This window comes from Oncorhynchus masou, chromosome 28 (genome assembly GCF_036934945.1).
Source record: "Oncorhynchus masou masou isolate Uvic2021 chromosome 28, UVic_Omas_1.1, whole genome shotgun sequence".
NCBI lineage: Eukaryota > Metazoa > Chordata > Actinopteri > Salmoniformes > Salmonidae > Oncorhynchus > Oncorhynchus masou.
In genome coordinates, this window is record NC_088239.1 from 836,184 (window position 1) to 862,642 (window position 26,459).

Consider the following 26,459-nt stretch of genomic DNA (forward strand, 5'->3'; position numbering starts at 1 on the left):
CTAACCCTACCCCGGCCAACAGCTCTGCACCCTCCGCAGAAACCCAAGCCCCCCCCCCGCTTCTCCTTCACCTCCCTAATCCCTACATTTGCACACACTGCACATATATTTTTCACTTGTATCATTGACTGTACGTTTGTAACTCCGTGTTGTTTTTCTTGTCGACCTGCTTTGCTTTATCTTGGCCAGGTCGCAGTTGCAAATGAGAACTTCTCAACTGGCCTACCTGGTTAACTACATGTGAAATATATATATTCTAAACCTTGGATTAGGAATTCTTGACTGTGATTGATTCCACAGTGGTTTGTGTGTGTTGGTGAGGGGTGATGAGAGGGTTAACTGACCTGTAGTCATGACAGCAACAGCTAACAGATCAGGTAGGTGTCACGTTCTGACCTTGGTTCCTTTGATTTGTCTTTATTTTAGTCAGGGCGTGAGTTGGGTGGGTTGTCTATGTTGTGTTTGGCCTGGTATGGTTCTCAATCAGAGGCAGGTGTCGTTAGTTGTCTCTGATTGAGAATCTTTCTTCGGTAGCCTTTCCGCACTTGTGTTTCGTGAGTGTTTGTTTTCCGTGTCTGTGTTGTGTTCCACACGGAACTGTTTCGTGTATTGTTTTGTTCAGTGTTCATTATTGTTATTAAAAACCAAGATGAACACTTACCACACTGCGTATTGGTCCGATCCTTGCTACTCAACCTGAGAAGACGAAAGCCGTTACAGTAGATAGGTTATAGGCTCCTTGTGGCTGTATGTAATTACGTGTGTATTTCTGTGTGTATTTCTGTGTGTATTTCTGCGTGTAATTCAGTGTGTAATTCAGTGTGTAATTGTGTCTTAATTCTTTCCAAAGTTGGTTTTATTGAAACAATGCAGAGAAAATGAAAAGTTAATGGTTTTGACGGATGGCTTCAAGATAATAGAAGTTAATCTTACAATAGAAAATGTCAGGCTCTGTTCTTCACTCGTCCGACTCTACGGTTGAGTCTTTCAATGGGGATCATTTCTCAAAAGACAATGTGACTGATGGAAGTTTAAAAAACAAACACTATTCATGTTTGTTTTTTCCAACTTTATTACGGTTCCATCCATTTCACAATAAGTTAAGCACTTGAACTGGCTGAGGTTCAAAGTTCATTCACAAACAACTTTCAGAGAAAGTAAACATCTCCTGTGATGTTGTCCTACGATGTAAAAAAAAAACATTTCAAGTAAAACATTTTTGACAATATCCAACTTCATTCAACCAGAATTCATATTAAATTCTGCTGTAATTAATATTTTTATCTGGTGTGCAAAAACATAAAAATATATATATTTCTTTGGGCATGTCGGTCGTATTAACATCAGGTAACAAACTGCAACCCAATGTTCTGAAAATGGGTGGACAGAACATGGATGGACAATGGTTATAAAACTACACTTTAAAGTACAGGTTAACCATACAAACAGGTAACCGATCTAAAATGGTTAAAACAAGCTGCCTGTTGGCAGAATAACCATTAACACATTTATTTTAGATTATGGGTGGGATTACCGACTAACTGATCAGGATTACGGGTGGGATTACTGACTAACTGATCAGGATTATGGGTGGGATTACTGACTAACTGATCAGGATTATGGGTGGGATTACTGACTAACTGATCAGGATTATGGGTGGGATTACTGACTAATCGATCAGGATTATGGGTGGGATTACTGACTAATCGATCAGGATTATGGGTGGGATTACCGACTAACTGATCAGGATTACGGGTGGGATTACTGACTAACTGATCAGGATTATGGGTGGGATTACTGACTAACTGATCAGGATTATGGGTGGGATTACTGACTAACTGATCAGGATTATGGGTGGGATTACTGACTAATCGATCAGGATTATGGGTGGGATTACTGACTAACTGATCAGGATTATGGGTGGGATTACTGACTAACTGATCAGGATTATGGGTGGGATTACTGACTAACTGATCAGGATTATGGGTGGGATTACTGACTAACTGATCAGGATTATGGGTGGGATTACTGACTAACTGATCAGGATTATGGGTGGGATTACTGACTAATCGATCAGGATTATGGGTGGGATTACTGACTAACTGATCAGGATTATGGGTGGGATTACTGACTAACTGATCAGGATTATGGGTGGGATTACTGACTAACTGATCAGGATTATGGGTGGGATTACTGACTAATTGATCAGGATTATGGGTGGGATTACTGACTAATCGATCAGGATTATGGGTGGGATTACTGACTAACTGATCAGGATTATGGGTGGGATTACTGACTAACTGATCAGGATTATGGGTGGGATTACTGACTAATCGATCAGGATTATGGGTGGGATTACTGACTAACTGATCAGGATTATGGGTGGGATTACTGACTAACTGATCAGGATTATGGGTGGGATTACTGACTAACTGATCAGGATTATGGGTGGGATTACTGACTAATTGATCAGGATTATGGGTGGGATTACTGACTAACTGATCAGGATTATGGGTGGGATTACTGACTAACTGATCAGGATTGTGGGTAGGATTACTGACTAATTGATAAGAATGATTCAACTCTGAGTGATGTGAAGTATGAAGTATGAAGGCTCTACTATATTTGACCTTACCGTCATCATGTTAAGGCGCTCTGTTCTCTGTTTGACAGAGAGTTTCAAATGAAGGTGATTGTCTGACTCTGACCTTTCCTACAATTCCTTTGCAGTCTTTTGTTCTTTTCAACAACAACAAAAAATTATACATTTTTTTTTTGGGGGGGGACAGTAAATTGCATCCGTAAAATGTCATGATGACAACATCAATAAGGCACTGCATCATTAAGAAAAAATCCCAGATCAAATTAACAACAAAAACAACAACGAAAACAACAACAAAAAAACTAAACCTGATAGAATGCTAGTGTAGAGTGTAAGGTTCAAGGGTCGATGAAGGAGACAGCGATGTAGCGTGTTCCGTTGGTGGTGGGCAGGCCTTCGTGGAGGTGCGTCAGACGGCCTGGGTGCATGAAACTCCAGCCCTTCCTGGGGGAATCTACGGAGCAGTTATACCTGTGGAACCGACAGCCGCCACCCTGGAGAGAGAACGGGAGAGGGAGAGAGAGAGAGAACGGGAAAGGGAGAGAGAACCGGAGATGGAGAACGGGAGAGGGAGAGAGAGAGGGAGAGAATGGGAGAGGGAGAGAACGGGAGAGGGAGAGAACGGGAGAGAGAGAGAACGGGAGAGAATGGGAGAGGGAGAGAGAGAGAACGGGAGAGAGAGAGAGAACGGGAGAGGGAGAGAGAACAGGAGAGGGAGAGAACGGGAGAGGGAGAGAACGGGAGAGGGAGAGAGAGAGAACGGGAGAGAGAGAGAGAACGGGAGAGGGAGAGAGAACAGGAGAGGGAGAGAACGGGAGAGGGAGAGAGAGAGAACGGGAGAGAGAGAGAGAACGGGAGAGGGAGAGAGAACAGGAGAGGGAGAGAACAGGAGAGGGAGAGAACGGGAGAGGGAGAGAACGGGAGAGGGAGAGAGAATGGGAGAGAGAGAGAGAACGGGAGAGAGAGAGAACGGGAGAAAGAGAGAGAGAATGGGAGAGAGAGAGAGAGAGCAAACGGGAGAGAGAGAGAGAGAGGACGGGAGAGGGAGGTAGCGAGAACGGGAGAGGGAGGGAGAGAGAACGGGAGAGGGAGGGAGAGAGAACGGGAGAGGGAGGGAGAGAGAGAGAACGGGAGAGGGAGGGAGAGAGAGAGAACGGGAGAGGGAGGGAGAGAGAGAGAACGGGAGAGGGAGAGAGAGAGAGAGAGAACGGGAGAGGGAGGGAGAGAGAACGGGAGAGGGACGGAGAGAGAACGGGAGAGGGAGGGAAAGAGAACAGGAGAGGGAGAGAAAACAGTGAATATCTGTGTGTAACTGTATATTTTCATTGTGTGCTCTACTGTGGACATGAGATAAATTGACTTTTGTTTTGAGATTCAGTTCAATGTTTTACCTGGAAGTCAGTTCCTTTGCTGTTGAGAGCAACGTTGATGGTGAATGTGGAGGAGTCATGATGGGGTCTCAGGTAGGCCTGTCTGCCGGGGGTGTACTTCACTACGAAGTTCATCACTGCATAGCCCTGTGGAGAACAGCCCAAATCACACATTTACAGAAATATCTTTCAACATCTCTTAAATTATCCTTATGTGAAGTTAAGCCCAAAATGACATCATGTCATTAAACATTGTACAACAGATCTGGATGGGATTAAAAAGTCTGAGATGTTGGTTGGTAGGCTATTTGTGATGCGAAATTATCATCATGCACTGCTATAATAGATTATGTAATGCAAAATATGAAATATAATAAATAGGGAACATAATAGTTGATGTAATATAATAGTTGATGTAATGTAATAGTTGATGTAATATAATAGATGATGGAACATAATAGTTGATGTAATGTAATGTAGTTGATGTAATATAATAGTTGATGTAATGTAATAGTTGATGTAATGTAATAGATGATGTAATGAAATAGATAATATAATATAATAGATGATATAATATAACAGATGATGTAATATAATATTTTATGTAATATATTAGATGTACTATAATAGATTAATTTAATAGATGTAATATAATAGATGTAATATAAAAGATGTAATATAATAGATGTAATATAAAAGATGTAGTGTAATAGTTGATATAATAATACAGATGGAGATGTAGATGTAGATGTAGTAATATAACAGATGACATAATATAATAGATGTAATATAATAGATGCAATATAGCAGATGTATTATAATAGATGTAATATAAAAGATGTAGTGTAATAGTTGATATAATGATACAGATGGAGATGTAGATGTAGTAATAAGATTGTATAATATAATAGATGTAATTTAACAGATGTAATATAATAGATGTAATATAAAATATGTAATATACAAGATTATGTAAAATAGATGATGTAATATAATATATTATGTAGTATAGATGATGTAATATAATAGATGATGTAGTATAGATGATGTAATATAATAGATGATGTAGTATAGATGATGTAATATAATAGATGATGTAGTATAGATGATGTAATATAATAGATGATGTAGTATAGATGATGTAATATACAAGATTATGTAATATAATATATGATGTAATATAATAGATGATGTAGTATAGATTATGTAATATAATAGATGATGTAGTATAGATGATGTAATATAATAGATGACGTAGTATAGATGATGTAATATAATAGATGATGTAATTAAATATATGATGTTATAATATATTATGTAATGTAATAGTTGATGTAATGTAATAGTTGATGTAATGTAATAGTTGATGTAATGTAATAGATGATGTAATGTAATAGTTGATGTAATGTAATAGATGATGTAATATATATATATATATATATATATATATATATATATATATATATATATATATATATACATACATACATACATACATACATACATACATACATACATACATACATACATACATACATACATACATACATATAATATATGTAACATAAGATAAATATATGATGTTATAATATATTATAATATATTATGTAATATAATAATAATATATTAAATATACTAGATGATGTAATATAATAGATGATGTAATATAACAGATGATGTTATATAATAGACCCTGTCAAATAAATAATGAAATATATTTGATGATCTGTGATAATTGATGTAATATAATAGTTGATTTAATATATTTTATGTATTACATGTTATATAATAGTTTATTTAATATAATAGTTGATGTAATTTAGTATGATGTAATGTAATAAATATAATATAGTAGATTTAATATAATGGATGATTAAATTTTATATAATAGTTGATGTAATATAAAATATGATGTAAAATAATAGATTATGTAATATAATAGATAATGTAATATAATAGATAATGTAATATAAGTTGATGTAATATAATACAAGTACTATAATAGATTATGTAATACAATAGATGACACAATATCATAGTTTGTATTGTAACATAATAGATGATGTAATAGAATAGATGATGTAATAGAATAGTTGATGTAACATAATAGATGATGTAATATAATAGATGATGTATTATAATAGATGATGTAATAGAATAGTTGATGTAATATAATAGATGATGTAATATAATATATGTAATATATTATTTGATGTAATAGAATAGTTGATGTAATATATTAGTTGGTGTAATAGAATAGTTGATGTAATATAATATATGTAATATATTAGTTGATGAAATAGAATAGTTGATGCAATATAATAGTTGATGTAATGTAATAGATGTCATAAAACTGATGTAATATAATAGATTATGTAATAATACTTGATGTAATATAATAGATGATATAATGTAATAAAATAGTTGTAATATAATAGATGTAATATAATAGTTGATGTAATATATATATATGTAATATAATAATTTATGTAATATAATAGATTATGTAATATAATACATGATGTAATATTATAGTTGATATAATAATACTTGATGTAATATAATAGAGAATGTAATGTAATAAAAGAGTTGATGTAATATTATAGTTGATGTATTATAATATATGTAATATAATATTGATGTAATAATAGTTGATATGATACAATAGTTGATGTAATATAAAATATTATGTTCAATAATATATGTAATATAATTTATGATGTATTATAACAGGTGTAATATAATTGATGTAAAATAATAGATGTAATATAAGAGATGATGTAATATACTAGACCATTTCAAATATAATATTAAATATATTTGATCTTTTATAATTGATGTAATATAAAAGTCGAATAAATATAATAGATGATGTAATATAATACATGTAATATAATATTTGATGTTATATAATAGTTGATTTAATATAATAATAATAAATATATATATAATATAAATATAAATATAATATAGTAGATGTAATTTAATAGATGATGAAATGTAATATAAAAGATGGTGTAATATAATAGTTGATGTAATATAATAGTTGATGTAATATAATAGTTGATGTAATATAATAGATGATGTAATATAATAGATGATGTAATATAATAGATGATGTAATATAATAGATGTAATATAATAGATGATGTAATATAATAGATGATGTAATATAATAGATGTAATATAATAGTTGATGTAATATAATAGTTTATGTAATATAATAGATGATGTAATGTAATAGTTGATGTAATATAATAGTTGATGTAATATAATAGATGATGTAATACAATAGATGATGTAATATAATAGATGATGTAATATAATAGATGTAATATAATAGTTGATGTAATATAATAGATGATGTAATGTAATATAATTGTTGATGTAATTTAATAGATGATGTAATATAATGCTGGTTGAAATATAATAGATGATGTAACAGTAGTTGTATCATTGTATACCTTGGTGTAGTATCCGGAGAAGACTTTGAGCGTGACGGGGGATATGAACTCTCTGATGAAGTGTAGCCACTCCTTATCGTAGCCGATCTGCTTCATGTGGATGTCATCGGTCGGCACCGTCTCATAGCCGCCAGTGATCCGCTTGTCCTGATAGGAAGAGAGACCAGGAAACAAGAGAACAGCGACGGAACATATTAGCCAGAACCTCGTCCTCCTCTGTTTCTGTGTGATTGTGTGCGTGTGACTGCCGTCTCCAGGGTGATGGTTAGGGATGATGAGGAATGAGTGGTGTGTGGGTTTAAACCGGCCCCTTTGAAGATGAATGACTTGACTCAGCAGTCACCAACCTGATGACCCACAGGCTAAGAATTCACCAGAGATCTCAATGCTTAATGGTTGTGTTATTGTGTTGTGTGCTGCGCGCTGTGTGAATATGTCCACTACACTACTTCGATACGCACCAGTAGGGATTAAGAGGTGAGTATAGGCTCATTATGGCCGAGATTATGGACTGGTTATCCTTAAACATTGTGCTGTGTGTGTCTGCTGTCTTTCCGTCAGCCCTATGCAGTGGTGTAGTGAATCCTGGAGAAGTGGAAGTAAACTCTAATTTAGCAAAAAAAAGTTCCCATACAGCCATCCCAGCGAAGGAAAGGCACCCTGTGTGAAAAATCCTGTTTTCCAATAGGTATTTCAGATTTCCACACTCAAAATCACACTATTTTTAATAGAAATGATGGTCTAAATTCACAACAAACATCAATCTGATTGGGTGGGCCTGTCAGGGCCTGGCTCCCCATTGGGTGGGCCTGTGTCCACCCAGACCCATCCATGTACAGTCTTCGCCCCTGATGAAAACACCGCATGATCACAATTGCGCATCACAAATAGCCTATAAACCAACACTTCGGACTAAACTTTTTTCAATGCCTGGTTTCCATACCCATTGTTGCCTTAGTTAGCATTTACTGGTAGACATACGTTGAAAAGTCTTTCCTACCCTACCGGCTACCGATGTCATTCTTCTGTGAGCTGCTCCTTGCCAGAACCAGCTGAGAGATGTACAGTCTTAATGCCTGCAGATGCTATTCAGCTGAAACTAGGCTGTGTGTGTGTGCTGCACGCATGTGAATATATTGCACTGTCTTTGCGATTGTGAAGGCTACTTTGATCATGATTTCTCTATTGTACTACATGACTGATACATTGTAAACCTCCGCTGCTGTCACGCCCTGGTCTAAGTATTTTGTGTTTTCTTTATCTATTTGGTCAGGCCAGGGTGTGACATGGGGTTTTTGTATGTGGTGTGTTTTGTCTTGGGGTTTTTCATAGGTATTGGGATTGTGGCTTAGTGGGGTTTTCTAGCTTAGTCTATGGCTGTCTGAAGTGGTTCTCAATCAGAGGCAGGTGTTTATCGTTGTCTCTGATTGGGAACCATATTTAGGCAGCCATATTCTTTGAGTGTTTTGTGGGTGATTGTTCCTGTTCCTGTGTTAGGTTGCACCAGTTTAGGCTGTTTCGGTTTTCACGTTACGGTTCTTATTTTGTAGTCTTTAGTTGTTTTATTAAACATGAATCTAAATAGCCACGCCGCATTTTGGTCCGACTCTCCTTCACATAAAGAAAACCGTTACAGCTGAACAACCTTGATAAGCACCAGTAGGGATTAAAGTGTCAGTATAGGCAAAGCCCACTGAAACTAAAGTGGGTATACGGTTTATGTTTACCCTGCACTACTGGCCCTTAGTGTTTACCCTCCACTACACCACTACACCACTGGCCCTTAGTGTTTACCCTCCACTACACTACTGGCCCTTAGTGTTTACCCTCCACTACACCACTACACTACTGGCACTTAGTGTTTACCCTCCACTACAATACTGGCCCTTAGTGTTTACCCTCCACTACACCACTGGCCCTTAGTGTTTACCCTCCACTACACTACTGGCCCTTAGTGTTTACCCTCCACTACACTACTGGCCCTTAGTGTTTACCCTCCACTACACTACTGGCCCTTAGTGTTTACCCTCCACTACACCACTACACTACTGGCCCTTAGTGTTTACCCTCCACTACACTACTGGCCCTTAGTGTTTACCCTCCACTACACTACTGACCCTTAGTGTTTACCCTCCACTACACCACTGACCCTTAGTGTTTACCCTCCACTACACTACTGACCCTTAGTGTTTACCCTCCACTACACTACTGACCCTTAGTGTTTACCCTCCACTACACTACTGGCCCTTAGTGTTTACCCTCCACTACACTACTGGCCCTTAGTGTTTACCCTCCACTACACTACTGGCCATTAGTGTTTACCCTCCACTACACCACTGACCCTTAGTGTTTACCCTCCACTACACTACTGACCCTGAGTGTTTACCCTCCACTACACTACTGGCCCTTAGTGTTTACCCTCCACTACACTACTGGCCATTAGTGTTAACCCTCCACTACATTAATGGCCCTTAGTGTTTACCCTCCACTACACCACTACACCCCTGGCCCTTAGTGTTAACCCTTCACTACACTACAGGCCCTTAGTGTTTACCCTCCACTACACCACTGGCCCTTAGTGTTTACCCTCCACTACACCACTGGCCCTTAGTGTTTACCCTCCACTACACCACTGGCCCTTAGTGTTTACCCTCCACTACACTACTGGCCCTTAGTGTTTACCCTCCACTACACCACTGGCCCTTAGTGTTTACCCTCCACTACACTACTGGCCCTTAGTGTTTACCCTCCAATACACCACTACACTACTGGCCCTTAGTGTTTACCCTCCACTACACTACTGGCCCTTAGTGTTTACCCTCCACTACACCACTACACAACTGGCCCTAAGTGTTTACCCTCCACTACACCACTACACTACTGGCCCTTAGTGTTTACCCTCCACTACACTACCTACCCTTAGTGTTTACCCTCCACTACACCACTGGCCCTTAGTGTTTACCCTCCACTACACCACTGGCCCTTAGTGTTTACCCTCCACTACACTACTGGCCCTTAGTGTTTACCCTCCAATACACCACTACACTACTGGCCCTTAGTGTTTACCCTCCACTACACTACCGACCCTTAGTGTTTACCCTCCACTACACCACTACACTACTGGCCCTTTGTGTTTACCCTCCACTACACCACTACACAACTGGCCCTAAGTGTTTACCCTCCACTACACCACTACACTACTGGCCCTTAGTGTTTACCCTCCACTACACTACCTACCCTTAGTGTTTACCCTCCACTACACCACTGGCCCTTAGTGTTTACCCTCCACTACACCACTACACTACTGGCCCTTAGTGTTTACCCTCCACTACACCACTACACTACTGGCCCTTAGTGTTTACCCTCCACTACACCACTACACTACTGGCCCTTAGTGTTTACCCTCCACTACACCACTGGCCCTTAGTGTTTACCCTCCACTACACCACTGGCCCTTAGTGTTTACCCTCCACTACACCACTGTTAGTGTTTACTCTCCACTACACCACTACACTACTGACCCTTAGTGTTTACCCTCCACTACACCACTACACCACTGGCCCTTAGTGTTTACCCTCCACTACACCACTGACCCTTAGTGATTACCCTCCACTACACCACTGGCCCTTAGTGTTTACCCTCCACTCCACCACTGGCCCTTAGTGTTTACCCTCCACTCCACCACTGGCCCTTAGTGTTTACCCTCCACTACACCACTACACTACTGGCACTTAGTGTTTACCCTCCACTACACTACTGGCCCTTAGTGTTTACCCTCCACTACACCACTACACTACTGGCCCTTAGTGTTTACCCTCCACTATACCACTGGCCCTTAGTGTTTACCCTCCACTATACCACTGGCCCTTAGTGTTTACCCTCCACTACACTACTGACACTTAGTGTTTACCCTCCACTACACTACTGGCCCTTAGTGTTTACCCTCCACTACACCACTGGCCCTTAGTGTTTACCCTCCACTACACTACTGGCCCTTAGTGTTTACCCTCCAATACACCACTACACTACTGGCCCTTAGTGTTTACCCTCCACTACACTACTGGCCCTTAGTGTTTACCCTCCACTACACCACTACACAACTAGCCCTAAGTGTTTACCCTCCACTACACCACTACACTACTGGCCCTTAGTGTTTACCCTCCACTACACTACCTACCCTTAGTGTTTACCCTCCACTACACCACTGGCCCTTAGTGTTTACCCTCCACTACACCACTGGCCCTTAGTGTTTACCCTCCACTACACTACTGGCCCTTAGTGTTTACCCTCCAATACACCACTACACTACTGGCCCTTAGTGTTTACCCTCCACTACACTACCGACCCTTAGTGTTTACCCTCCACTACACCACTACACTACTGGCCCTTTGTGTTTACCCTCCACTACACCACTACACAACTGGCCCTAAGTGTTTACCCTCCACTACACCACTACACTACTGGCCCTTAGTGTTTACCCTCCACTACACTACCTACCCTTAGTGTTTACCCTCCACTACACCACTGGCCCTTAGTGTTTACCCTCCACTACACCACTACACTACTGGCCCTTAGTGTTTACCCTCCACTACACCACTACACTACTGGCCCTTAGTGTTTACCCTCCACTACACCACTACACTACTGGCCCTTAGTGTTTACCCTCCACTACACCACTGGCCCTTAGTGTTTACCCTCCACTACACCACTGGCCCTTAGTGTTTACCCTCCACTACACCACTGGCCCTTAGTGTTTACTCTCCACTACACCACTACACTACTGACCCTTAGTGTTTACCCTCCACTACACCACTACACCACTGGCCCTTAGTGTTTACCCTCCACTACACCACTGACCCTTAGTGATTACCCTCCACTACACCACTGGCCCTTAGTGTTTACCCTCCACTCCACCACTGGCCCTTAGTGTTTACCCTCCACTCCACCACTGGCCCTTAGTGTTTACCCTCCACTACACCACTGGCACTTAGTGTTTACCCTCCACTACACTACTGGCCCTTAGTGTTTACCCTCCACTACACCACTACACTACTGGCCCTTAGTGTTTACCCTCCACTATACCACAGGCCCTTAGTGTTTACCCTCCACTATACCACTGGCCCTTAGTGTTTACCCTCCACTACACTACTGACACTTAGTGTTTACCCTCCACTACACTACTGGCCCTGTGTTTACCCTCCACTACACCACTACCCTCCACTACACCACTGGCCCTTAGTGTTTACCCTCCACTACACCACTACACTACTGGCCCTTAGTGTTTACCCTCCACTACACTGGCACTCCACTACACCACTGGCCCTTAGTGTTTACCCTCCACTACACCACTTGCCCTTAGTGTTTACTCTCCACTACACCACTACACTACTGACCCTTAGTGTTTACCCTCCACTACACCACTACACCACTGGCCCTTAGTGTTTACCCTCCACTACACCACTGACCCTTAGTGATTACCCTCCACTACACCACTGGCCCTTAGTGTTTACCCTCCACTCCACCACTGGCCCTTAGTGTTTACCCTCCACTACACCACTACACCACTACTGGCACTTAGTGTTTACCCTCCACTACACTACTGGCCCTTAGTGTTTACCCTCCACTACACCACTACACTACTGGCCCTTAGTGTTTACCCTCCACTATACCACTGGCCCTTAGTGTTTACCCTCCACTATACCACTGGCCCTTAGTGTTTACCCTACACTACACTACTGACACTTAGTGTTTACCCTCCACTACACTACTGGCCCTTAGTGTTTACCCTCCACTACACTACTGGCCCTTAGTGTTTACCCTCCACTACTACCTTTGTGTTTACCCTCCACTACCCTCCACTACACCACTGACCCTTAGTGTTTACCCTCCACTACACCACTACACTACTGGCACTTAGTGTTTACCCCACTCACCACTACACTACTGGCCCTTAGTGTTTACCCTCCACTACACTACACTACTAGTGTTTACCCTCCACTACACCACTGGCCCTTAGTGTTTACCCTCCACTACACCACTACACTACTGACCCTTAGTGTTTACCCTCCACTACACCACTGGCCCTTACACTACACCACTGACCCTTAGTGTTTACCCTCCACTACACCACTGGCCCTTTGTTTACCCTCCACTACACCACTGGCCCTTAGTGTTTACCACTGGCCCTTAGTGTTTACCCTCCACCACTCTGGCACTACACTACACTGGCCCTTAGTGTTTACCCTCCACTATACACACTGGCCCTTAGTGTTTACCCTCCACTATACCACTGGCCCTTAGTGTTTACCCTCCACTACACCACTGGCCCTTAGTGTTTACCCTCCACTACACCACTGGCCCTTAGTGTTTACCCTCCACTACACCACTGGCCCTTAGTGTTTACCCTCCACTACACCACTGGCCCTTAGTGTTTACCCTCCACTACTGGCCCTTAGTGTTTACCCTCCACTACACTACTGGCCCTTAGTGTTTACCCTCCACTACACTACTGACCCTTAGTGTTTACCCTCCACTCCACTACTGTAGGTGTAGAAGGTCCTATAGGTTCACCACTGAAGGTCTATAGGTTCACCACTGAAGGTCTATAGGTTCACCACTGAAGACCTATAGGTTCACCACTGAAGGGTCTATAGGTTCACCACTGAAGGTCCTATAGGTTCACCACTGAAGGTCTATAGGTTCACCACTGAAGGGTCTATAGGTTCACCACTGAAGGGTCTATAGGTTCACCACTGAAGGGTCTATAGGTTCACCACTGAAGGTCTATAGGTTCACCACTGAAGGTCTATAGGTTCACCACTGAAGGGTCTATAGGTTCACCACTGAAGGTCTATAGGTTCACCACTGAAGGTCTATAGGTTCACCACTGAAGGTCTATAGGTTCACCACTGAAGGTCTATAGGTTCACTAATGAAGGTCTATAGGTTCACCACTGAAGGTCTATAGGTTCACCACTGAAGGGTCTATAGGTTCACCACTGAAGGTCTATAGGTTCACCACTGAAGGTCTATAGGTTCACCACTGAAGGGTCTATAGGTTCACCACTGAAGGTCTATAGGTTCACCACTGAAGGTCTATAGGTTCACCACTGAAGGGTTTATAGGTTCACCACTGAAGGTCTATAGGTTCACCACTGAAGGGTCTATAGGTTCACCACTGAAGGTCTATAGGTTCACCACTGAAGGTCTATAGGTTCACCACTGAAGACCTGAAGGTCTATAGGTTCACCACTGAAGGTCATAGGTTCACCACTGAAGGTCCTTAGGTTCACCACTGAAGGTCTATAGTTCACCACTGAAGGTCTATAGGTTCACCACTGAAGGTCTATGGTTGCACCAGAAGGGTCTATAGGTTCACCACTGAAGGTCTATCACCAGCTCAAGGTCTATAGGTTCACCACTGAAGGTCTATAGGTTCACCACTGAAGGTCTGGACATGAAGGTCTAGAGTTCAGACTGAAGGTCTACAGGTTCACAGTTAGAACTTCACACTGAAGGTTTTAGGAGAAACAGAAGATGAGCTAGGTTCGTCCACTGAAGGTCTAAAGGTTCACACTTACTGAGGTTCACCACTGAAGGTCTATACCACTGAAGGTCACTCTGGGATCTATACCACTGGGTCTCACCACTGACAGGTACTATAGGTTCAGTCACCAGAAGATAGGTTCAGGTCTATAGGTCACCACTGAAGACCTATAGGTTCACCACCACATCACTTTACAGTATGTACTATGGCTACGTTTGACCTCACCAGTGGTTGCCTCCAGACCAGGACCCATACTGTTCCATCTCCTCCACCAGCTCATCACAGGCTACTGAGACCAACCAGAACACATCTGGACATGGCTAGAGGAGACCGAGACAGACAGTTAGAACTACAGAGTTTTAGGAGAAACAGAGAGATGAGCTGAGACACCAGAGACACTTACTGAGTCACTGAGTACCTCACTCTGAGATCACCAGAGACAGGTACTGAGTCACCAGAGACAGGTACTGAGTCACCAGAGACAGGTACTGAGTCACCAGAGACAGGTACTGAGTCACCAGAGACAGGTACTGAGTCACCAGAGACAGGTACTGAGTCACCAGAGACAGGTACTGAGTCACCAGAGACAGGTACTGAGTCACCAGAGACAGGTACTGAGTCACCAGAGACAGGTACTGAGTCACCAGAGACAGGTACTGAGTCACCAGAGACAGGTACTGAGTCACCAGAGACAGGTACTGAGTCACCAGAGACAGGTACTGAGTCACCAGAGACAGGTACTGAGTCACCAGAGACAGGTACTGAGTCACCAGAGACAGGTACTGAGTCACCAGAGACATGTACTGAGTCACCAGAGACAGGTACTGAGTCACCAGAGACAGGTACTGAGTCACCAGAGACAGGTACTGAGTCACCAGAGACAGGTACTGAGTCACTAGAGACAGGTACTGAGTCACTAGAGACAGGTACTGAGTCACTAGAGACAGGTACTTTTCACACGACTGTATCTATGTAACTTAAGATATACACACCTCTTCTAGGTAGTTCTCTGTGAAGATGCGTGTGTAGTTGGGGTGGATGTATTTCTCCTTCCAGTCCTGAGAGAGAGAGAGAGAGAGAGAGAGAGAGAGAGAGAGAGAGAGAGAGAGAGAGAGAGAGAGAGAGAGAGAGAGAGAGAGAGAGAGAGAGAGAGAGAGAGAGAGAGAGAGAGAGAGAGAGAGAGAGAGACTGACCTGCATACCTCTCATGGCTTATCCTCTGGCACTCCCCTCTCACCAGACACTCCCCTCTCACCAGACACTCCCTCTCACCAGACACTCCCCTCTCTCCAGACACTCCCCCTCTCACCAGACCTCCCCTCTCACCAGACACTCCCCTCTCACCAGACACTCCCCTCTCACCAGACACTCCCCTCTCACCAGACACTCCCCCTCTCACCAGACTTATCCCCTCTCACCAGGACACTCCCCTCTCACCAGACACTCCCCTCTCAGACACTCCCCTCTCACCAGACACTCCCCTCTCACCAGACACTCCCCTCTCACCAGACACTCCCCTCTCACCAGACACTCCCCTCTCACCAGACACTCCCCTCTCACCAGACACTCCCCTCTCACCAGACACTCCCCTCTCACCAGACACTCCCCTCTCACCAGACACTCCCCTCTCACCAGACACTCCCCTCTCACCAGACACTCCCCTCTCAGACACTCCCCTCTCCCAGACACTCCCCTTCACCAGACACTCCCCTCTCACCAGACACTCCCAGACAAATCCCAGAACTCTCAGTCAGTAAACACAGATCCTTTTCAGCGAAGCAGAGTTCACTGTATATTCACAGTACATCATATTTTTCATCACTACAAATGAATCAGACAAAGGGTAATCGTATCTCACGGTTACCATATCTTAAAACGTGTATATATACAAATCAAACAAAAGCAGGGAGGGAGGATATGAGGACTTACCACTGGATTCTCAAATATTTGCCACAGATCACTGTTGTAATGTGATGTGTTAAAGTTTGCTGTGGATATCAGCCTTCCAAACTCATGACGGTTTGTAATGTACATGAACATTCCCTGTAGCGGACAGAGAAAGTCAAATTAGCCTTCCAAAGTGGACAGAGTTTCATAAATAGATTATTATTGTATATGCATTAGAAAATAGAGATGATACCGTAAATAGTACCCACATAGTGATTGACATGTCTCACCAGAACATAGTGATTGACATGTCTCACCAGAACATAGTGATTGACATGTCTCACCAGAACATAGTGATTGACATGTCTCACCAGAACATAGTGATTGACATGTCTCACCAGGACATAGTGATTGACATGTCTCACCAGGACAGAGTGATTGACATGTCTCACCAGGACATAGTGATTGACATGTCTCACCAGGACATAGTGATAGACATGTCTCACCAGAACACTATCAGAAACAATGATTAAGTGTTTAGGAAACCAAACCATGACAACCACATATCGATAAATAATACTGGATTATTTATGGAGAGGTGAGGAAGGGGAGGAGTGAGGAGGTACATGATAGAGGGAGGGGGGAGGAGGTGAGGAAGGGGGAGGAGGGGAGGTACATGTTAGAGGGAGGGAGGGGGAGGAAGAGGGAGGGGTGAGGAGGAGGTACATGATAGAGGGAGGGAGGGGGGAGGAAGGTACATGGGGAGGGAGGGGTGAGGAGGGAGGTACATGATAGAGGGAGGGAGGGGTGAGGAAGGGGAGGAGGTACATGTTAGAGGGAGGGAGGGGTGAGGAGGGTGAGGAGGTACATGTTAGAGGGAGGGAGGGGTGAGGAAGGGGAGGAGGTACATGTTAGAGGGAGGGAGGGGTGAGGAAGGGGAGGAGGTACATGTTAGAGGGAGGGAGGGGTGAGGAAGGGGAGGAGGTACATGTTAGAGGGAGGGAGGGGTGAGGAAGGGGAGGAGGTACATGTTAGAGGGAGGGAGGGGGAGAGGAAGGGGGGAGGGGTGAGGGGGAGGAGGTACATGGTAGAGGAAGGGAGGGACATGGTAGGGTTGAGGGAGGGACATGGTAGGGGGAGGGAGGGACATGGTAGGGGGAGGGAGGGACATGGTAGGGAGAGGGAGGGACATGGTAGGGAGAGGGAGGGACATGGTAGGTTGAAGGGAGGGACATGGTAGGGGGGGATGGACATGTTAGGGGAAGGGAAGGGAGGGACATGGTAGGGGAGACATGGTAGGGGTAGGGAGGGACATGGTAGGGGGAGGGAGGGACATGGTAGGGGGAGGGAGGGACATGGTAGGGGGGAGGGACATGGTAGGGGAGGGAGCGAGGGGACATGGTAGGGGAAGGGAGGGACATGGTAGGGGGAGGGAGGGACATGGTAGGGGGAGGGAGGGACATGGTAGGGGGAGGGAGGGACATGGTAGGGGAGGGAGGGGACATGGTAGGGGGAGGGAGGGGACATGGTAGGGGGAGGGAGGGGACATGGTAGGGGGAGGGAGGGACATGGTAGGGGAGGGAGGGACATGGTAGGGGGAGGGAGGGACATGGTAGGGGGAGGGAGGGACATGGTAGGGGGGAGGGAGGGGACATGGTAGGGGGAGGGAGGGACATGGTAGGGGAGGGTGGCAGGTGGCTGGACTGGCCATTCAGACTAGGCGTTCTGTCTTTCTCTCCAAATCACAGCAGGTTGTTTTGGATCTTTGACCATCTGTTTTCTCTTCAATGCAAATTATGTCTCCAATTTATCAATTATGATTTTCATGATGTGGTTTTTGGAGGGAGTGTGTCCTGCAGGGAGTAAAAAGGTGTAGCTAAGGTCTAAACAGCTAGCCTAGTCTGAGACGGTCAGAGCGTTGGGTAGAATAGCTGGTGACATAGTTGTGGGGGTTAGGAGGCGAAGGGATTGGCTCTGGGGGGTATACTTGCAGGTGACCATCACTATAGCTCCGTGACTATAGCTCCATTACTATAGCTCCGTGCCTATGGCTCCGTTACTATAGCTCCGTGACTATAGCTCCGTGACTATAGCTCCGCGACTATAGCGCTGTTACTATAGCTCTGTGACTATAGCTCCGTTACTATAGCTCCGTGACTATAGCTCCGTGACTATAGCTCCGTGACTATAGCTCCGTGACTATAGCGCTGTTACTATAGCTCCGTGACTATAGCTCCATGACTATAGCTCCGTGACTATAGCGCTGTTACTATAGCTCCGTGACTATAGCTCCGTTACTATGACTCCGTGACTATAGCTCCGTTACTATAGCTCCGTGACTATAGCTCCGTGACTATAGCTCCGTGACTATAGCTCCGTGACTATAGCTCCGTGACTATAGCTCCGTTACTATAGCTCCGTGACTATAGCTCCGTGACTATAGCTCCGTGACTATAGCTCCGTTACTATAGCTCCGTGACTATAGCTCCGTGACTATAGCGCTGTTACTATAGCTCCGTGACTATAGCTCCGTTACTATGACTCCGCGACTATAGCTCCGTTACTATAGCTCCGTGACTATAGCTCCGTGACTATAGCTCCGTGACTATAGCTCCGTGACTATAGCTCCGTGACTATAGCTCCGCTTACTATAGCTCCGTGACTATAGCTCCGTGACTATAGCTCCGTGACTATAGCTCCGTTACTATAGCTCCGTGAATATAGCTCCGTTACTATAGCTCCGTGACTATAGCTCTGTGACTATAGCTCCGTTACTATAGCTCCGTTACTATAGCTCCGTGACTATAGCTCCGTGACTATAGCTCCGTTACTATAGCTCCGTTACTATAGCTCCGTCACTATAGCTCTGTTACTATAGCGCTGTTACAATAGCTCCGTGACTATGACTCCGTGACTATAGCTCCGTGACTATAGCTCCGTGACTATAGCTCCGTGACTAGAGCTCCGTTATTATAGCTCCGTGACTATGACTCCGTGACCATAGCTCCGTGACTATAGCTCCGTGACTATAGCTCCGTGACTGTAGCTCCGTGACTGTAGCTCCGTGACTATGACTCTGTGACTATAGCTCCGTTACTATAGCTCCGCTATAGCTGTTACTATAGCTCCGTGACTATGACTCCGTGACTATAGCTCCGTTACTATAGCGCTGTTACTATATCTCCGTGACTATGACTCCGTGACTATAGCTCCGTGACTATAGCTCCGCGACTATAGCTCCGTTACTATAGCTCCGTGACTATAGCTCCGTGACTATAGCTCCGTGATTATAGCTAAGTGACTATAGCTCCGTGACTATAGCTCCGTGACTATAGCTCCGTGACTATAGCTCCGTGACTATAGCTCCGCGACTATAGCTCCGCGACTATAGCTCCGTTACTATAGCTCCGTGACTATAGCTCCGTGACTATAGCTCCGTGATTACAGCTCCGTGACTACAGCTCCGTGACTATAGCTCCGTGATTACAGCTCCGTGACTATAGCTCCGTGACTATAGCTCCGCGACTATAGCTCCGTGACTATAGCTCCGTGACTATAGCTCCGTTACTATAGCTCTGTTACTATAGCTCCGTCACTATAGCTCCGTGACTATAGCTCCGTTACTATAGCTCCGTTACTATAGCTCCGTTACTATAGCTCCGTTACTATAGCTCTGTTACTATAGCTCCGTCACTATAGCTCCGTGACTATAGCTCCGTGACTATAGCTCCGTGACTATAGCTCCGTGATTACAGCTCCGTGAGTACAGCTCCGCGACTATAGCTCCGTGATTACAGCTCCGTGACTATAGCTCCGTGACTATAGCTCCGTGACTATAGCTCCGTGATTACAGCTCCGTGACTATAGCTCCGTTACTATAGCTCCGTGAATATAGCGGCATTACTATAGCTCCGTGACTATAGCTCTGTGACTACAGCTCCGTGACTATAGCTCCGTGACTATAACTCTGTGACTATAGCTCCGTGACTATAGCTCCGTGACTATAGAGCTGTTACAATAGCTCCGTTACTATAGCTCCGTGACTATAGCTCCGTGACTATAGCTCCGTTACTATAGCTCCGTTACTATAGCTCCGTTACTATAGCTCCGTTACTATAGCTCCGTTACTATAGCTCTGTTACTAAGGCTACGTTACTATGGCTACGTTACTATACCTACATTACTATGGCTACATTACTATAGCTTTGTCACTATACCTACATTACTATAGCTCCGTCACTATACCTACATTACTATAGCTCCGTCACTATACCTACATTACTATGGCTACATTACTATAGCTTTGTCACTATACCTACATTACTATAGCTCCGTCACTATACCTACATTACTATAGCTCCGTCACTATACCTACGTTACTATGGCTACATTACTATGGCTACATTACTATAGCTCCGTCACTATACCTACATTACTATGGCTACGTTACTATGGCTTTGTCACTATACCTACATTACTATAGCTTCGTCACTATACCTACATTACTATGGCTACGTTACTATAGCTTTGTCACTATACCTACATTACTATAGCTCCGTCACTATACCTACATTACTATGGCTACGTTACTATGGCTACATTACTATAGCTCCGTCACTATACCTACATTACTATAGCTCCGTCACTATAACTACATTACTATGGCTACATTACTATAGCTTTGTCACTATACCTACATTACTATAGCTCCGTCACTATACCTACATTACTATGGCTACGTTACTATGGCTTTGTCACTATACCTACATTACTATAGCTCCGTCACTATACCTACATTACTATGGCTACGTTACTATAGCTACATTACTATAGCTCCGTCACTAAACCTACTTTACTATGGCTACGTTACTATGGCTACATTACTATAGCTCCGTCACTATACCTACATTACTATGGCTACGTTACTATGGCTACATTACTATAGCTCCGTCACTATACCTACATTACTATGGCTACGTTACTATGGCTACGTTACTATGGCTATCACGGACGGATCAGATCGTTGTTCCTCCTTCTAAATACTCCTTGCGGCACTGAAGGGACTACACCACAAAAGCTTTGAAATGGATTGTTGATAAAGATATGATCATTTATCACAGAAACAGATGTGTAAGGTTTGATCTGGTAATGCTCTGACGGAAAACATGTTCATAAGAATTCAGGTACTGATTCCTCAATTTCGTAGGGTGGCTGAAATCATTAAAAAAACACCAAATGGTTTCCTACTAGTGTTGGACATATGCCAACATTGGTTGAACATTGTAAACCTACATTTTAAACCTACATTGTAAACCTACATTTTAAACCTACATTTTAAACCTACATTGTAAACCTACATGGTAAACCTACATGGTAAACCTACATGGTAAACCTACATGGTAAACCTACATGGTAAACCTACATGGTAAACCTACATTATAGGTAAACCTACATTGTAAACCTTCGTTATAGGTAAACCTACATTGTAAACCTTCATTATAGGTAAACCTACATTGTAAACCTACATTTTAAACCTACATTGTAAACCTACATGGTAAACCTACATGGTAAACCTACATGGTAAACCTACATTGTAAACCTACATTGTAAACCTACATAAACTTAAACCTACATTGGTAAACCTACATTGTAAACCTACGTTATATGTAAACCTACATTTTAAACCTACATTGTAAACCTACATTGTAAATCTACGTTATATGTAAAGCTACATTTTAAACCTACATTGTAAACCTACATGGTAAACCTACATGGTAAACCTACATTGTAAACCTACGTTATATGTAAACCTACATTTTAAACCTACATGGTAAAGCTACATTGTAAATCTACGTTATATGTAAACCTACATTTTAAACCTACATTGTAAACCTACATGGTAAACCTACATTGTAAACCTACATGGTAAACCTACATTGTAAATCTACGTTATATGTAAACCTACATTTTAAACCTACATTGTAAACCTACGTTATAGGTAAACCTACATTGTAAACCTGTGTTGTAGGTAAACCTACATTGTAAACCTACATGATAAACCCTACATTGTAAACCTACATTATAGTAAACCTACATTGTAAACCTACGGTAAACCTACATTGTAAACCTACGTTATAGGTAAACCTACATTGTAAACCTACGTTATAGGTAAACCTACATTGTAAACCTATGTTGTAGGTGAACCTACATTGTAAACCTACATGGTAAACCTACATTGTAAACCTACATTGTAAACCTACATTGTAAACCTACATTATAGGTAAACCTACATTGTAAACCTACATTATAGGTAAACCTACATTGTAAACCTACGTTATAGGTAAACCTACATTGTAAACCTACATTGTAAACCTACATTGTAAACCTACATTGTAAACCTACATTGTACACCTACATGGTAAACCTACATGGTAAACCTACATGGTAAACCTACATGGTAAACCTACATGGTAAACCTACATTGTAAACCTACATTGTAAACCCATATTGTAAACCCATTGGAAATTGATATTGACACCAAATAGAATAATGAAAGCAGTTAAAAACCTTTGGAACTCTGAGCATATGGAATGTTTCCGGGTTGGGGGAGTCTTTTTCTCTGTGATTGGTCTAAAACGAAGGAAAATCACCATGTAAATGTTGTAACGTTACGTTTTGTCAGAGAGAGAGCTTGATAGATAGGTAGGCAAGACGTAACATACAGGAGGAGGAGGCATGGGAAGGAGATGAGCCTGCTGCATTGCACGAGGAAGACCAAGATTCCCTCTGAAGCTGATGTTTTGGTAGTTTTTATCTTAGTAAGTGTTGCATGCTGGGACAGAGTGAAGTGACATAGCAGAGCTCCATGGTAGTAGGTGTTAGCATGGGGTGACACATGACGGGATGCCATAACGCCCAGCTGGACAGACAGACAAGACAGACTAGTTCAAAGTCTACAAGGACAAGGGAAGTAAAAAAACACAAGGTTTGGAAACCAGTCAGACATTCCCATTGTTTGGACATGGGCACACGACACAGACGAGCAGAAGAGGAGGAGGAGGAGGAGGAGGAGGAAAGCAGGTGCAAAAGGATGGGACCAGTGGAGTGGAGAGCCCTGCAAGCACCAAAGATGCTGGAGATCTTAAGGACAAACACATGGAGACAGACTGGGTACAGGAAACCACAGCAGATGCTTACCTAACATAAACTAACATTACATCACCTAATATAACATAAACTAACATAGCCTAACATTACATCACCTAATATAACATAAACTAACATAGCCTAACATTACATCACCTAATATAACATAAACTAACATAGCCTAACATTACATCACCTAATATAACATAAACTAACATAGCCTAACATTACATCACCTAATATAACATAAACTAACATAGCCTAACATTACATCACCTAATATAACATAAACTAACATAGCCTAACATTACATCACCTAATATAACATAAACTAACATCACCTAACATTACATCACCTAATATAACATAAACTAACATAGCCTAACATTACATCACCTAATATAACATAAACTAACATAACCTAACATTACATCACCTAACATTACATCACCTAATATAAACTAACATAACATAACCTAATATATACTAAACTAACATAAACTGATATGACCTAATATAACATAACCTAATATATACTAACATAACCTAACATTATCATCACCTAACATAAAGTAACATAACCTAATCTAACACAAACTAACATAAATATAAATGAACATAACCTAAGAAAAACTATCAATAACTAACATAGCGTAACATAACTTAACACAACCTAGAATAAAGTAACATAATCTAACATAACATAATCTAACATAACATAATCTAACAAAACATAATCTAACAAAACATAATCTAACATAACATAATCTAACACAACCTAACCTGAACTAAAATAAACTAATATACACATGAAATAACATAACCTAACAAAAGTAGCATTGACTAATATAACTTAACCTAAAATATACAGGACATCTGGTTGGTATATTCAATCTCTCCCTATCCTAGTCTGCTGTCCCCCATTTGCTTCAAGATGTCCACCATTGTTCCTGTACCCAGAAAGGCAAAGGTAACTGAACTAAATGACAATAACGCCCTGTAGCACTCACTTCTGTCATCATTAAGTGCTTTGAGAGGCTAGTTAAGAATCATATCACCTCCACCTTACCTGATACCCTAGACCCACTCCAATTTGCATACCGCCCCAATAGATCCACAGACGATGTATTTGCCATCACTCTGCACACTGCCCTATCCCATCTGGACAAGAGGAATACCTATGTAAGAATGCTGTTCAATGACTATAGCTCAGCCTTCAACACCGTAGTACCATAGTACCGGTATCAGGCCAACCAATAAGCCCAGGGCCCTGGGTCTGAACTCCACCCTGTGCACCTCGGTCCTGGACTTCCTGACGGGCCTCCCCCGGGTGGTGAAGGTAGGAAACAACACCTCCACTTTGCTGATCCTCAACACAGGGGCCCCACAAGGGTGCGTGCTCAGCCCCCTCCTGTACTCCCTGTTCATCTATGACTCCAACTCAATCATCAAGTTTGCAGTCGACACAACAGTAGTAGGCCTGATTACCAACAATGACGAGACGGCCTACAGGGAGGAGGTGAGGGCCCTGCGAGAGGGGTGCCTGTGAAATATCCGCTCCCTCAATGCCAACAAAATGAAGGAGCTGTGATCATGGACTTCAGGAAACAGCAGAGGGAGCACGCCCCTCTCCACATGGACAGGACCGCAGTGGAGAAGCTGGAAAGTTAAGTTCCTCTGTGTACATATCACTGACAATCAGAATTGGTCCACCCACACAGACAGTGTGGGGAAGAAGGCGCAATAGCGCCTGTTCAACCTCAGGAGGCTAAAGAAAATCGTATAATAACCAGATGTCCTGTATAATCTAATGTATATCAACCAGAAGTCCTGTACACTCTCATATTCTAAACAGAGTATTATTGTCAATTCAGGAGCTGCTAACTAGATAATCTGAGTGGTTTTACCAGTTCTCTAGCGTGTCTGCACAGAGCCATGTCAGGATCCAGTTTCTCCAAAACAAAATGGTTCCTCTCCTTCAGCTCGTTTCTCAGGACCTCTCCCTTTATCAAGTAGATATGAGCCATGTAGGGAATGTTCCACACGCCCCTGAGAAAAGAGCGAGAGAGACAGAGAACATTTGCATATTGTTACAACATTGCCAATAATAGAATATACAATTTGAAATGTCTATAATATTTTACAACTATTGTGAGTGTTATATTTACTGTTCATTTTTTATTGTTTATTTCCCTTTAGTTTCTTGTCTATTTCACTTGCTTTGGCAATGGAAACATATGTTTCCCATGCCAATAAAACCCCTTGAATTGAATTTGAATTGAGGCAGAGGAGAGAGAGATATGGATTGAGAAATATATAGAGAGACCAGAGTGAAAGAGAGAGAGGGTTTAGTTTTAGTACTGACAATAAAACATATTAATCAGCTGCAAAAGGAAGACAGAAGTCTGGTTTAGGAAGACATAAGTCTAGTTTAGGAAGACAGAAG

General features: G+C 42.4%; 1 protein-coding gene across 1 annotated transcript in view; it reads right to left on the bottom strand.

The window, feature by feature from the left end:
• Positions 1–1,048: 1,048 nt before the first annotated feature.
• The window catches only part of LOC135518474 (procollagen-lysine,2-oxoglutarate 5-dioxygenase 2-like), an 88,026-nt gene continuing 62,615 nt past the window's right edge, over positions 1,049–26,459 (bottom strand). The window contains exons 8-15 of the mRNA XM_064943647.1: positions 25,921–26,062; positions 23,435–23,497; positions 16,910–17,023; positions 15,974–16,039; positions 15,211–15,301; positions 7,437–7,588; positions 3,994–4,119; positions 1,049–3,096 (exon numbers count right to left, since the gene is read on the bottom strand). Of these exons, the coding sequence (XP_064799719.1) occupies positions 2,941–3,096; positions 3,994–4,119; positions 7,437–7,588; positions 15,211–15,301; positions 15,974–16,039; positions 16,910–17,023; positions 23,435–23,497; positions 25,921–26,062 (910 nt within the window). The 3' untranslated portion in view covers positions 1,049–2,940. The remainder of the gene's footprint in view (positions 3,097–3,993; positions 4,120–7,436; positions 7,589–15,210; positions 15,302–15,973; positions 16,040–16,909; positions 17,024–23,434; positions 23,498–25,920; positions 26,063–26,459) is intronic.